Raw genomic sequence first — 16,476 nt, 5'->3', positions numbered from 1 at the left:
TTACACGCTTATGCTAAATTTATGGGATGCATTTTGAGCAAAAGCTTGGAGTCTAGGCTCTACAGTCAGAGTGCCTGGGTCTAAATTACAGCCATTCCTCTCAATAATGTGTGATACTGGTTAAGTTACATAACTTCATCAGCTGGGATTTTCCTATCTCTACACTTAAGACAATCTACCTCCTTATCACTATAGTGAGAATTATAAATGTGGTAAATAAAGACTGTTGAGCACTTAACCCAGTTCATGGCACATACTAGGCACTCATTAATGTCAACTATTCTGATGATATGGTAAGGATGATGGTGGTGATAATTCTTCTGACTTTTGAATATAATAAACCTAAAATCTTAAAAGTGATTTTGCACAGGACAGAATTGTGGCATAGAAGGGTAAAATCGGTAATAGTGGTCAAAACCTATTCAATTCAGGTTTTTCGGTTTCGAGTTGTATGAACACTTTCCTCCTATAGATCGCTGGAATTGCTATCTGCTTGTCTGAGGCTGACAAGGAGTATGAGTGCTTGTGTAACTGGGCCAGAGGCACATTTCAATCCAACATGCCCTGCTGACGACAGAGGGTCCACTCTGAAACTTCTGCTCCCAGACACTGGTCTATTTGAACAGAGTGACAGGCTGCTAAGTTAGACTTCTAGTGTCCCTGCACAGGCTTTTTTGGCCACTAGGTGGGAAGGTGGAATGTTTGTCATATTTTGTAACCATACCTCTAATTGTGTGAGTGTGTAATTAAACACCAAAAAAAATGATAGCTCTACAGAAAACCCGCTGTCCATCATTATTAATAGAATTAGTGAATCAATATTTTCTGGACTACAGATTTACAATGAAGACCATCTTGCTCTGTTTCGTTAGCTGAATATTAATGTTACAAACGTATATGATTCCAAGATATTGATACCAATGTTATCACTACAATTATAAACAGTGTCTTAATCTAGGTATATTGTATCTTATATATAATGATATCTGTAATGAAAAGTTGACATAACAACTTAAATTAGACATTTATTATTTTTTGGTGTAACTATACGAAATTAGGTGGCCTTTATTCAACAAAAATACTTTATGGGCTGAAAGTGGTGAATAACCACTACACTCAATATGCAGTGTTTCCACTTCACACAGTTTCCACCAATAAGACTACTTTAGAACCAATACACACCTTGTGAAAATAATAGTGTAATAGAGATGCAATTCACGTTTTTTTGGAACAGTTAAAACAAACCACATAAATAGATATATTTCAGTTAAAATGGACAAGTTGTCTTTGTTGTGACAGGAGATATCCCTGATTTTAAGTAATGTTTTCATTATATAGGATAAATGGCGGTATTTTAATTATTTTGATAATTTTTTTCAAAGGACATTTCTAAGAAATATTGGTATATAATTCTACTTAAAAATTATTTTCAGATTTGAATTATGTGTCTCAATTTTCTGGTTGGTCAGATACACCCCACACATCTACTAATTGGTGTTGGTATGTGTCACGGAATCATGTAATGGGGAAAAAGCCATGACAAGTGGTAGAACTGGATGCAACCTAAAGGAAGTTAAAACAATCTGACTCACTAAGACCTGTGTGTATGATGTCACATTCACTTGAAATCTAAAACTACTAAATATGGTGGTCTGATCTAATGATATAAGATATGACAGGGTAAATTATGAATAATTTTCTGACTATGGTGGTGATACATGAAAAATTAAGTGGAGACATAGAGACAGAAATATAATTTAAGCAAAAGCAAATAAGAAAAGACAATCATTTGGAGTATAAAGATAATTAGGACAATTGTCTTTTAGGGTTACAGCTAGTGTCCAATTCAATAATTAATTACAAGGGGTCTACCACAGCAGATCTTTACTTGAACAACACAAACTTCAATGATTAAGAAGGTAGGAAGCATTACTTTCTGATGTGTTGGGTGTCTCACCTCTATGACAGACAATTAAGACAGGGAAGAAAAGTTTGAGTTAAGTATTATTTTCCACATTGAAGCCAGCTTGCAAGCAGTTGAAGGCATGGGAGAACAACCTGAAGAATTAGAACAGGGTGGGGGCCAACAAACTATGTCCAGCAGGACAAATTTGGCCAGCTGCCTATTTTTGTAAATAAAGTTTTATTGGATGATAGCTATGCCCCTTCATTTAAGTGTTGCCCATGGTTGCGTTCAAGTGACAGTGGCAGAGCAGAAGAGTTATGACAGAAGTCATATGCCCCCCGCAAAAAAAAAAAAAAATTGCTATCTGGTTCTTACTGGAGTTTGCTAATATTTGGACTAAAGAAAAAAATTCTTATTCAATGAATTCTGTAAGGAAGTGTATTAAACATGAGATCTGGTTTGTCACATACCTCAGTTTTCTTTCCTTACATGGAGTTATCTTGGATTTCAGATGTAATAGTCTTAGGCATAGTACAGCATGATTTAGTGAATTAAGACCAGCTAGCATTTATTGGAGACCTATAATGTTGATAAATTAATCCAGAAGCTGCAGCTATATTATTATTAAAATATGTGTATCTTAATTGATTAACAATATAGTAGAACTAAGGGGGAGGCTTATAAGTATACGCAAGTGATGTCCCTTTATTTTTGCAATTAGTGATACCTCCAGGAATTCACTTTACTTTTTGCATCTATTGAGTATCCCCTGACATTAGAGCACTAGATATTATGTAAGAAAATCGCACGTGGTAAATGAGGTGAATTCATCTTGACTTTAAATGACTGACAGTGATGCCAAATTTGGGGGTTTTCTAGATGAAGATGAAGGAGATACTCAAGGGCAGGAAGCTCACAGATCTTACTCATCATCACCTCCCCAGCACAAAGAAGGGCTTGACACTTAGTAAAAGCTTCGTAACTGAATATTATTACCAAAACAATTTAGCAATAATGCCATTGATCACTAACCTTTCACCATCTAGATTATTATTGTTAAAAAGAATGTGATTAGAGAAAACAGAGTTAGATCTTGATAAATAATGTGAACACCTCTAGGTTTTCAGTCCTTGCATCTCTTGGGTAGTAAACTTCTCATAAGCAACATGTAGGCTTTGCTATTCACCCAAGAACGTAAACGTTACACAATAGAAAGAATAAAAAAATTCTCTACCAGAAGAGGGGGTTCTAGAAAAGTAAGTTGCATATTTAACTTTTGGAAGTTATGAATATCACTTGATTTTCCTTAATATATATAAAGCCCTAATAGGGGCTTTATTTGAAATAAAATGATGTATGGAGGGAGTAACTCATATTATACCATACATATACATTACATTATACATGTACATATACTATACATTAAAGCAATGCAACCTCCATTAGACAACATAAAAGTCCAATCTGCAGAAAGAATAATATTAATTGGAAATGGGGCCTTAAAAGAGAAAAAAAAATTCTAAATTTTATTTCAACCTTCATCTGGAAAATACAGCTGCTTTATTTAATTGGTTTCAAAATCTATTTTAATAGAAAATCTCTTTTGCACAACTAACCAGCTCCCAACATTTTGATTGCAAAATGAAGGGCACTTACTTTGATAACTTTAATTATCACTCACTTAGAGGACAGTGTGAAACACTTTTCCAATTGGTGTTTCAGAATCATGAGTCAAAGGAAAAGAATGACAAATTAGCCAGCTGGAGAAGGAAAATACAGCTAGCTGGTGATGCTTGAGTCTTTGTGGATATTTCAAAGTAAGATGAAAGAGAAACAAAAGGGCTGTTAGCCACACATGCTCAAGAAATGAAATACTAACACAATTTCACAACATGTTAATAACAAGTTAATAGCAAACTTAAAGACTTACTCAACATAATAAGTGCCATATATGGGATCATCAATTTTTTCCCAGCCATATGGAAGCTCTGAAAAATAAAGTTATTTCTTTCAGTAAATAAGCAACAGATATCACAATTTCTAATAAAAAGTAATATAATTTAATTGTTCACGTATTGCAGAAGCAGTCTACCAAAGTGGAGGAAAGCATTCAGAGTCAGCACTAACATTCTGACACGTATTGCATGAACTATAAGAAGCAATGACTTGAAAATTGGCAGTTAAAACACAGAGCTCTCTTCTCTGCAGATATACTGCTGGGGCTAGCTGTTGATGCCACGCCAAGCAGTAGGATGGCACGTCATCACGTTATCACCACTCAGGGCAATACAGAAGGCAAATTGCTTTCCTGACAGTGCATACCATTTTCTTATTTATTTGTATTGTTAAAAGGAGCATTTCAGGATAAAGATCATATTTTCAAAATACCTTTCTGAGGATAGCAAATAGTTTCTGATGACTGAAACAAAGGCATTATAAGTTCTCAGTTGACATTCCACAATTCAAGATGGTTAGCTGGCTGTTCTCTCCACACAGGCCAGATTTTGAATGCTGCCAATATACTCTCTGGGCATGGTTTTCAAAGTCTAAAATTTTGAACCCACTTTCCTTGGCAATATGATTCATATTTTTCTATTCTTCATGGTTAATTTTAATACACACATTTAAAAATATCAATAATACTGTACATGCTTCTATAGGCAAAAACATGCTATTTGAAAACAAGATTTATTTTATGATACTGTTTTCCAAATACATTGGAGCCTTTATGATTATTAACACCTATAAATATGAAGAGTATTATATTTTTCTTTGTAGATATTAATTATACATGCATAGCACCTAGAAGCTAAGGAAGATATATTGGCATGCTTTCAATGATATGTTTAAATGAAATTTAAAAGTTTTATTATTACAGTAATAACACATGTTCACTATAGGCAAGGCACAGTTATAGACAGAAAATTAGAATTATCTGCAGTGTTACCATCCAGAGATAATCACTGCTAATATTTTGGTGGATATCCTTTAACTATTTTCATACATAGGTATTTGTGACTCATTTTTTCAGAGATCAGATCACAGAGTGCACATCATTTTCATAGCCTGTTATTTCTACTTGACAGAGTATCAAGGGCATCTTCAATGTGAATGAGCATTATTGCAGAATGCCACTTTTAGTGGCAGGTGGTGGTCTGCAGTATGGCTAGAGTCTGTACAACACTACCTCTTCTGTTATTGAACATTTGGGACTTTCCGGTTTTTATCTGTTATATGTCAGCTGTGTTGGACTCACTAAACCTAAGTCTTCCATCATTTTCCTGGTAACTTAGTCATAATAAATTCCTATAGGTGGAATTTTGGATTAAAGGGCATCTACCCTTTTATGGTCTTTGATCTAAGTTGACAGATTAGCACTGTGCTACTCACAAGATAGAACAATTTATAATCTCACTGGGGGTGTATGAATAATTTTGTTTTTCGGTACTATCGAATCAAATGCAGGTCCACGATTCTTCATCCAAAACTTTTATGGACAGTTAGGTTTTAGAATTAAGAAGTTTTCTGATTTTCAGAAGTTAACACGATGCAAATGTCTTCTGTCCCATAATACTCCAAGCAGAGTCTGGGGAAGCAGTTTTTAATCAAATACATGAGCATTTATGCAGCCAAAATTATGTGATCTGTACCAAGAGGCACACATAAGGACTACTTCATATCAGTGAGCACTGTTTTGTTTCCAGAGTGTCTAGGTCAGGTCACATTTTGCTGACAAATGAGTTACAAAAGACAGTTTTAAGAGCTTTTGAATTTTTGAATATTCAGATAAAGTATTGTGTATCATTATTTTAAAAACCAACCACACTGATTTTAAAATGGCAACTTGTGGTTGGTTTAAGTTACCTTCCTTGGGTTGCTAGCTAGTTAGAACAGTTTTTGTAGGTTTATCCTCAGGCAATTGTGTTTTCTTTTGTACATTTCTCATTTTTAAAAGTCAATCCCTAAGAGTTCTTTATGTATTAAGGATATTAATCCTTTGTCACATGTTGCATATGTGTTTTTGAGTTTGTTTAGATTTAATTTTGAACATTTTCTTTTACACATAGATGTTTTAAATTTTATTCGGTAAATTTCTCAGCGTTTTCACTTAGGTTTTGTCATTGGAGCCTACTTAAATACTGAAGATATTTTTCTAGTGTTTCTTTATCTTGTTTTAACATAAAGTCTAAGCTATGCTTTATTTATATCTCTTAGATTAGTCATATCTGAATGAATATATAACACTAAATTGTGGAGTACCTTAAGAAATTTTTTTTCAAAATGCTCATGATAGCACTACTGAATATTCACTACGATCAAGGTACTGATGGACTTACCATGTGTTAACTCATTTATCCTAAAGAACTCAGAATTGAAAATCCTTGTATTTTGCTTCCAGTGATCTTAACCAATTTAGATATCAATTTAGACACTCTGTTTAGCACAGCATAAACACACTTAATTTAGATTAAGGACAATAACAGTCCAGATGGTTTTCACCAAATCCCCCTAGCTATTGGAGAATTTGCCTATTAAAAAGAAGAATCTGTTTGACAGATATCTACTGGGTGCCCTTGACAAGCAGCAAAAGTAAAAGAATATACAGAGGATAGCAACTGATATTATGGCAATTTATTAATATGGCTGAATACATGGACTCATATTTATAATAGGTTTATCATCTCATGAATACAATAATATGTAAAGTAATCACATTCAATAATATATAAAGTAAACAGCTAACATGCTTAATTTTATGGATACTAGTCTTGTGTCTTAATGGTATTGTTATATGGAAACATACGATGGTCGAATTTTTAAAATTATATTTTATAATGTAAACTGTTTCTTCACTTATTCCTTATCTTTGACTCATTCTTTGAGTAAGTTACTAATTCTAAGCAATGCATCCCCAAAGTACTGAGTTAATTGATTCCTCATCTTTGTAGATTTGCAGTGCAAAAGGTTCTGGAAACTATTTATTTAGTATCCTGCGTCACTTGCCATCATGAAGTATTCATCAGAATTTACGGGGAATATGATTTGCTTTGCCTAATATATCAATGTATTTTGTTTGTTTGCTTGATTGTTCTACATTTCCAAAATAAATTATTAATTCGTTCAAAAACAAAATTATATATTACAAATATTTATACTCTAAAAATTGAAGTATTTTCATTATTAGTGATTCTTGACTCACGATTTTTTTGGGGGGGAGGAAGTAATTTTTATTAAACATTTTATTTCAGATAAATGAATTATAATCTCATTTTTTTAAATATATTTTTTACCACATTTGACCCAAGGTGAGAAGAGATAAAAAAACATAATGAGAGCTAAATGCTATGTGCTAGGCATTGTTTATGTACATTATAAAAAACAAATAACTTAATCCTCAAAATTAACTTGTAAGGTACATTATTATCACACTCAATTACAAGATGAGGAAATGAAGATACCAAAAGATTCTGACAGTTAATTGTTCAAGTTTTAAACTCCTATGTCCCACTCCAGAGCCTGCATTTTAATTAATTTATTAATTTTTCATTTACTTATTTTGAGACAAGATGATACACTAACCCTCTGTTATAAAAGCTATTATTCATTTTATTTTAAATATCTACAAGGGGTTCAGTAATAGATACATTCATCAGTTCATATATAAATGTGGCACAATGGGTATAAAAATCTACAACCAATGTTTAAATGCTCTGTATGTGTGTATATGAGTGTGTGTGTGTGCATGTGTGTGTGCACATGTATGTGTATGTGTATGTGTATGTGTATGTGTATGTGTATGTGTATGTGTACATTCCCTTAATGTGTATGTGTACATTCCCCTTAATGACATTTGCTTGAGTAGTAAAGAAAGGTCTAGGCTAGAATGTCAATGAAAAAACACAAGTTTTTCTTCACTCATAAAAAGACAACTCATAAAATAAACTTCTTAGGATTATAAGCTGAACAGTATATATCTAGATGATGAAAAGTTAAAGTTAAGAATCATCTTTCACTGTGAAAATGAGCTATTTGGACTTGTGAATTAGTTTTTAAAAATGAATTGCTTCTCTTTAAAATTATGCTAATGATTGAGAAAAAGAATTTCCAATTTTGTACTGTTTGCAAGCATGTAGCTTGGAGCTCTTGGGTCTTGGGTTATTTAGAGTACTGTATTCAACAATACCCGACACATTTGAGAATGATTAAGGTCACACTAATGAAAGAATAACATATACGATGAAACAAGGGAAAATAAACACTTGAGATCAACAAGGTTAATGATGCATTAAAAACTGTTTTAATTGAGATTTTCCTCAGGCCATGGAACCATGGAGCAAATTCAGTGACTAGATATTCGTATCATGATCCACTCTGCAAAAGTCTGTGTTAAGGTCTACATTAACGTAGTAAGTCTAGTCTGTAAGAAGATCAAAAGATGAAAGGGGCATCCAGTTATGCCTGGATTCTGCCATAGCCACCATGATATATATTTTTTGCTTATTTGTTTTACTCCAATTTATTTATTTGTTTATATTTATTTGTTATGTCTATTTTCATTGCCAAAAAACCAAGCCTCCTTTATGCTAGCACACAAGAAGCAGTTTTCAGGCTGCAACTGGGAAACATGTAGAATCCAAGGACAGTATATCTTTTGGAAATGGGACTCAAATACTGGACAGATGTAAAAAATCTAGCTAGAATATAAAACCTTAGGGTATCTCAGAAAGGTCCTGTTTGTCTCACTCACTTTGTCTTTTAAACTGTGCCTCTTTTCTCTATGTCTCTCTTTCTTTCTTTCAGTTCCAATTCCACTGTGTACCTCTCCTTCTTTCTTTTCTACCGTCTACTTCTCTGGTTCATCTTGCATATGTCCTGGAAAGGTCACCCCATACTTGACTCTATGTTATTTTTTAATCTCAAGCACTGCTATCACTACTTGATCTCTGAGTTTTTCAATTCTGTGACCTATCTCCCAAAGGATTCATGAATCCTGCTCATTTTCTTCAAAATAGATTCAAGTGACTTGACTTGGAAGATCAATGTAATGGTTGCCCTCAAGTGAAGAATCCACTCACAAAATAATAGGGTATGGCTGTGGCCTGTGCCCTTTTGGTAGATACAAAGCCACATCTGGCAAAATCAAATAGAGAGACACCCTATAAAATAACCAGTCAATACTCTTCAAATGTGTCAAGGTCATGAAACAGAGAAATAGATTGAGGTTCTGTCACAGTGTGAAGGAAACTATTGAGACAGGGAAACTAATTGGATTGTAGGATTGGGTCCCAGACCAGAAAAAGGACATTAGTGGGATGACTGGTAAAATTCAAGTAAGACTTATAGATTAGTTGATAGTCTACATTAATGTTAATTTCCTGGCTTCAGTAATTATACTCCTGAAAGATGTTAACATTAGGGGAAAGCTAGGTGAGAGATACATGGAAACATTATAGTATTTTTGGCAAATTTTGGAAATCTAAAATACCTTCTCGATAAAAACACCGAAAAAAGCTATTTTACAACTCTCACTATCAGAGGACCTCTACCCACACTTCATTAATGTTCAATCTGATAATGATGTTAATTTTTTATACAAAATAAGAATGTAGGATTTTGTATTTATATTCTTTTATAATATGTTGAGTTCTTTCAATAGACAATTCAAAGCGACTTTCAATTTTGTTATTTTACCTTTTTTTTTCTGTTGCCTATCTTTCTGCTCATTGGAGAAACAAGGTAAATACATTTATGTTGAAGTGTTACTGCATCTTGAATCTTAGAACATACAGATTGAATAATATGAGTTTAAAATCTGGAGTCAGGCTTTGTTCCTTTTCTGGGGTCACTGTCCTGCATGAGCCACAACATGGTTATGTTAATTCATACAAGGTTGTATGGAGGCCCATCCTTCTGGGTAGCTTAAAATTCTCTCCAAAGCCAGAAAGGCAGACAAATTTAGAGAGTAATAAAATACTGGAAACAAGGAAAATCCAGAATGGGAAACTATTTCCATTAACCCTATATTACATTTTCGGACTAACTTTTTTTTTAATTTAGGCTCTTGCTGTTGTGTTTTAGAGGTAATAACATTACAACAGAACATAAGAAACATACAAAGTTTCCTTAGTTCAAATAATACAGTGCGTAGCAAACAATGTGGTAATAGCTAATACTAATGTTAAAATATTTTCCTCCAGTCTTTTTTAAAAAATTTACTTATTTATTTTTAGAGAGAGAGAGAATGAGCAGGGCAGGGGCAGAGAGAGAGAGAGGAAGAGAGAGAATCCCAAGCAGGCTCCATACTGTCAGCACAGAGACCAATGCAGGGCTTGATCCCATGAAGTATGAAATCATGACTTGAACTGAAATCAAGAGTCAGATGCTTAACCGACTAAGCCCCTTCCTCCAATCTTTATTACATTTTTTCTGTATACACAGTATACAAATTAGGAATGATATTAAATTTTTTCTGGAAAAGTGATATAACTTGCTTCTAAGTAGTTCTTAGGGGTTTTAGTAGTTATTAGGAGTGTAAGTGAGTTTAAACAAGAGTCCTCAGCATGAGTTTTTATAAGAAATACATTTTTAGAATTAAAGAGAAAAAAAAAAAGGAAGAGAAGGATACTATGCCAGAATAAAATATACAAAAGATGAATTTTTCTTATTAATAAACTTTATTATATTTTTGTCTCTTCCTGTATTCAAAAATGCATTTGTAATTATAAAAGTAAATTCTGAATACATTCTGGTTTTTAAAAAAGTTCATTTAATATTGATGTATGAAGAAATGTGCACTCAATAAAATTTTGATCATTCAGGGGCCATTTTCTGCCTGGAAAAAAGTTAGCAAATACAGATGCGAACTTTTGCAATGCTAACTTAAAGATGGCAGAGTACTGTAATCTATTTGAGATAGTGATAAGGAGTGGAGGCTCAAAGGCATGGCACAAAAAAAGGATATTGTCTGGTAAAGACTCAGAAATAGTCATACTTGGTTTAAGTTTGCAAAATTCATTTGAAGTTCATAACGTGATGAACCTACTGTTTTTCTCTATATTCCTAGAGCTTTGGAGAAGGTCTGGCTATAAAGTAAGATTCAGGAAGCAAATATATGCTGAAGATTTGAAATATACATCTCCAGTTTCCTCTTAACCTCTGTAAGTCTATGTTAATCCATTCATCGATCTATCTATTTATCATCATCATCCACTTAAAATTATTTATGGAAGGATACTGGGCTTCTATAGTGTAAAGGCTGACATGTAAATTTTAACCTCTCTGCTTACCCTGAAAAGCCATAAATATCCACTAAGAGAGCAATAAAACCACCCATAATGCATATCTACAACATAATTAGAAGGAAGAAAACACTGTAAACTCAAAAGTTATATGTAAGTAGAGATTTAAATGCCTCAAACCAGCAGAGTCAGCTCAGAAGCCCATTCCAGATCAGAAAGGTGGATAGTGTGCAGTAAAAAGGAGAGCACTCCAGGAGCCATGAGTGAAAACAAAAAGGCAAAATCACCCTCAGAAAGATAAATTCCCATCTGGAGTGGTGAAATGCTGATAGCAGACCTGTTGATCAGAACATAGCTTCTGGGAAATTAAGTGCAGGGTGTTTCGAAGTGAGAAGAATGAGAAGTGGAGTCTTAGGAAGGCACTGCTTAAGTAGAAGAGGGAGCTGGGTGCCTGGGTGGCTCAGTGGTTTAATTGTCAGACTTCTGCTTAGGTCATGATCTCCTGGTTTGTGAGTTCAAGGCCAGAGTCGAGCTCTGGGCTGACAGCTCACAGCCTGGATCCCACTTCAGATTCTGTGTCTCCCTCTTTCTCTGCCCTTCTAGTTGTGATCTGTCTCTGTCTGTCTGTCTGTCTGTCTCTCTCCCTCTCTGTCTCAAAAATAAATAAACATTAAAAAATTACAAAAAACAACAAAAGAAGAGGAGAGAGCTAATATCAATAGAGGAAACGACCCTTAGAAATTTGGTTTTGATAGAAAAAGCATGAAGTAGAAATTATGCATCACAGAAACAAAACAGAATTCTAGGATCATAAGACATACCAACTACTCCCTCTGCAAAAAGTCTTTCACTAAAGAATCAGTACTTCACAAAAGAAACAGAAGAGGGTGCTCCTGAACTAAGAATGTAGTATGCTTATATAAAACTTAATGCTTATATAAAACTGTTACTGCTGGTCTATGAAAAAAAAAGTTCAAAATCAATAGAAAATAGCAGATAGCATTCATACATTACAAAATAAGAAAGAAGAGTTAAAATGATGCAGCTAATGATAGTTTGCTATCCTCCCTCAGAAGAAAATTAAAACAAAAACCCAAATGAGAAAAGTGTATTGAAATCTCAAGATATTTTGAAACAAGTATCTATATACATAGAACAACTTTTTCAATAAAAATTTTAAAAGCTCTGAGTAGATAAAAATCAGAAAGATAGTAGAGTTGACCAAAATGAGAAAATACATTAAAAAAATTCTTTAAATTGAAACTAAATTATGAGCTGTCCAAGAGGAAATAGATTCAATTGAAAATATAATAGGCATCATTAAGAAAAAAACATGACAATACTCAAGAGAACAAAATGAAACAAACAAAACGTGAAAAGAATCAAAAAATAGTCATTAATATAAAAGCTAAAGATGATCCAGTACATGTATAAGTGGAATGAATGAAGAAAACAATAGAACTAATACTTGAAACTATAATCCAAAAATAAAATAACTATGTATGCTGAAATGTCTCCCCATGTATTTGGAACATTGTCCCAGAACAGTCAATTTCAAGATATATACCAGTTAGCCATTAGACTTAAAAAAAGTCAAGGAAAAACTGGGTAAAATATAAGTTCCTTACAATGGGAACAAAATATCAAGTTGATATCACATTTCAGGAACAACATGCATAGACAACAGTGAAGTAGCATTGTAAAGAATCTCAAAGAAACGGTGAGCCAATTTTATATCCAGCCAACTTATCTTTCAAATACACACACACACACACACACACACACACACACACACATGAGTTTAAAATATGCAAGAACTTGGGGAATACTGTATCCAAGAAACCTTCCTGAAGTACTACTTAATTAAACCAACCTTAATTCAACCAAGAAATGACTGGAGAAAAAGAATGATAGTAATCATTATACAGTTAATTGTAGATATAAGTGTAGGACAAAGGGTGGGAACAAGGATTAATTGTTGCTTTGTTACAAGGTGAGAGCCAGAGTATCACTTAAAGCTAGCAAGTGAACAGGGCCTTATAAAAAGGTATCAGAATAAAGGTAAATATTACAACACAAATACAGACTATTCTAACTACCAAAACAAACAAAACCCCAAAGAAAACAGACCACACAGAGAAAGGGCCACAATCAATAGAACATGATATGGTCAATAAATATAACATAAAATAATATGACCATTAAAACATAGAAATGAATGCAGTTTATTTTTCTCAAGATTTTCTGATTAGCTCATAAAGAAAAAACCCACTCTATGCTGTAAAGAATAGGCACATTTAAATAAAGTAACTCAAAAAAGCTAAACATAAAGACTTGGGCAAAGATATACCAGACAGATAGAAAAAAAGAAAACAGCAGGATTATAGTCTTGCTATCAGATTTAGAGTTCAAGTTAAGAGCATTAACCAGAATAAGGAACATTACTTTATAACAATAAAGGTCGCAATTTATAATGAAGATATAATAGTAAATATCTGTATGATAAATAATACAAACTACTTTTATAAAACAGTAACTACAGGAGCTGCAAGAAGGAATAGAAATACATTAATGACAAATATTTAAGACAGCTCTCAGTCTAAGATAGATCAAGTTGACAAAATGACAGATATAGAGCAATTAAATAGAGTATAATTAATTAGACAAATCTTATAGTTCTCCCTTCCTATTTCTTTTTCTAGTTTTATACCTCAGTAATAGAGAATATATATTCTTCTCAAGTACTCACTGAACATTCTTCAAAATTGTTTATATATTACAAAAGTTTTAATAAATTCTACAAAGCAGAAATAACACAAACAGGAATCTCTGACCATAAGGTAATAAAATATAGACATTAATAATAAAATCATAATCAAAAGAATTCTTGTCTAGATATTAAAAACTCTAAATAAACAACTTTTGTGTCAAAAAGAAAATGTAAACTGAAATTGCAGAATTTCTAGAAGCAACAAGAAAACACTAAGTAGCAAAATCTGTTGGGTATAATTAAAATTGATCAGAGAAAACTTTATGTCATATATATATATGCCATATATATATGTATATATATATGTATATATATATATATATGCCATATATATATGTGTATATATATATGTATATATATATATACATATATATATATATAGAAAAGAAATAACAAAGGGATTCCTCCCCAAAAAAATCCCCAAAACAAAAAAGGAATACAAATGATAAAAGAAAAAAGTCATATGGTAGATAACTGAAAACTAGTAACACTAATCAAAATGTTGTTTCATTTTATTTAAAATAAAATTTTCTTTTAATGGTTATTTATTTTTGAGAAAGAGAGAGAGAGAGATAGAGTGTGAGCGGGGTAGGGGCAGAGAGAGAGGGAGATACAGAATCTGAAGCAGGCTCCAGGCTCTGAGCTATCAGTACAGAGCCTGACGTGGGGCTCAAACTCACGGCCTGTGATATCATGACCTGAGCCAAAGTCGAATGCTTAACCAACTGAGCCACCCAGGTGCCCCTATTTTTTTTATTAAAAAAAATTTTTTTAACATTTATTTATTTTTTGAGAGACAGAGAGAGACAGAGCAAGAGCAGGGGAGGGGCAGAGAGAGAGGAAGTCACAGATTCCAAAGCAGACTCCAGGCTCTGAGCTGTCAGCATAGAGCCCCACAGGGGGCTCAAACTCATGAACTACGAGATCATGACCTGAGGTGAAGTCAGATGCTTAACCAACTGAGCCACCCAGGCGCCCCTATTTCATTTTAAAAATTAGCAAAATAAATACTAATTTAAGATTAAAAAATGATGTCACATATAACAACGTAAGAAAGAAAAAAAGGGAAGCAATCATAAAAATTGTAGAATATGTTGCACAAACATATGCTAACAAAATCAAAAATCTAAATGAAATGGATAATTTCTTAGGAAAATATAATTTATCATGATTGGCCCCGATAAAGATAGAGAAGCTTAAATAGACAGGTTTTAGTCAATGTACAATACTAAACTCTAAATGGAGAAGAAACAAATGAAACAATATGAATATTAGAGATAAATTCCTTTATAAACTGGGTGTGAGGAAAGGCTTTCTTATGACTCAAACTTGACAAATTTGACTACATAGAAGTGAACAAGAATCTTTGTACACTCCAAAACACCAAAGTCAACATTAAAAGATACACGACAAACTGAGACAAAAAGATGTGTAACATCTATCAATGATAAAAGGCTGCTCTCCTTCACACAAAAACTCTTAAAAAGTGAAGGGAAAAAAAGAAAAAAGAGACTAAAAACTTGATACAAAATTGTACAAGAGGTAGGAATAGACAGTTTACAAAAAGTATTCACACATCGTCACATGTGAAAAGATGCCCAATTCCTTCATCACAAGAGAACTGCAAATTAACACTATATTGAGATACCACTGCTTACCTATCAGATTGGCAAAAATTCAAAAGCTTGAGGTCAGGGGTATCTGGGTGGCTCAGTCGGTTAAGCTCCTACTCTGGATTTTGGCTCAGGTCATGATCTCACAGTTGGTGAGATTGAGCCCCTTGTGGGATTTTCTCTCTCTCCCTCTCTTCTGCCCCTCCCCCTGGTCACACTCTCTCTCACAAAATAAATAAATAAACATTAAAAAAAAAAAAAAACCTCGAGGACACACCCTTTTGGCAGGGTTGTGGAAGAACTGGTCTCCCTCATATCTTGCTGATAGCTGGTCAATATGAACACAACCTCTCTTGAGGGGAATTTGGCATAAAATGGACACATTTTACCTTTCGATCCAACAACAGTCATTCCTCTAAGAAATATCTCTAAAGTTTCATCTTTAACAATATGAAAAACCTCAGAAACACACAAGGTTATTCACTGCAGTACTGTTTTACTAGCAAACCATGGAAACAACCTCAATATCCAATCAGGGATAACAGTTTAAATAAACACAGCATATGCACACGGAGCTGCAAAACCTATGGGAAAAATCTCTATGATCTGATATAGTGATTTGTGGGAGAGATTGCTAAACGAAAACCTTCCTATGCTCATTCTTGGAAAAAAAAAAAAGGTATACAAAAAAGAGCTGGAAACTAAAGAAACTGCTTAAAGGAGGTGGGCCTGAACAATAAAGTCAAAGGGATAGGAAAGGAGGCTTCTTTGTACTTCTTTACAAACCTCATCAATGTGCTTCTATTCGAAAAAACAAAACTGAATAAAATAAGATGGAAAAAAAATACCCTAAAATTGAATATAAACAAAAGAAAATGAACCTAACTGTATATGAAATTGCTAACCACACAGGATAAGAAAAAGGCAAGTATTAGAGAAATTACAGAT

The 16,476-nt window shown here is 33.3% G+C and overlaps 1 protein-coding gene across 11 annotated transcripts in view; it reads right to left on the bottom strand.

The window, feature by feature from the left end:
- MAGI2 (membrane associated guanylate kinase, WW and PDZ domain containing 2) overlaps positions 1–16,476 on the bottom strand; it is a 1,355,992-nt gene that overhangs the window by 338,194 nt on the left and 1,001,322 nt on the right. For all 11 annotated transcript variants that reach the window (XM_086696830.1, XM_086696832.1, XM_086696831.1 and 8 more), the window contains one exon: positions 3,837–3,894. In XM_086696830.1, the coding sequence (XP_086552956.1) occupies positions 3,837–3,894 (58 nt within the window). The remainder of the gene's footprint in view (positions 1–3,836; positions 3,895–16,476) is intronic.

This window comes from Puma concolor, chromosome A2, assembly GCF_028749965.1.
Source record: "Puma concolor isolate L17-30 chromosome A2, mPumCon1.1.hap2, whole genome shotgun sequence".
Lineage (NCBI taxonomy): Eukaryota > Metazoa > Chordata > Mammalia > Carnivora > Felidae > Puma > Puma concolor.
The sequence above is the reverse complement of the archived record's forward strand: the minus strand, read 5'-3'. Positions and strand labels throughout refer to the sequence as shown.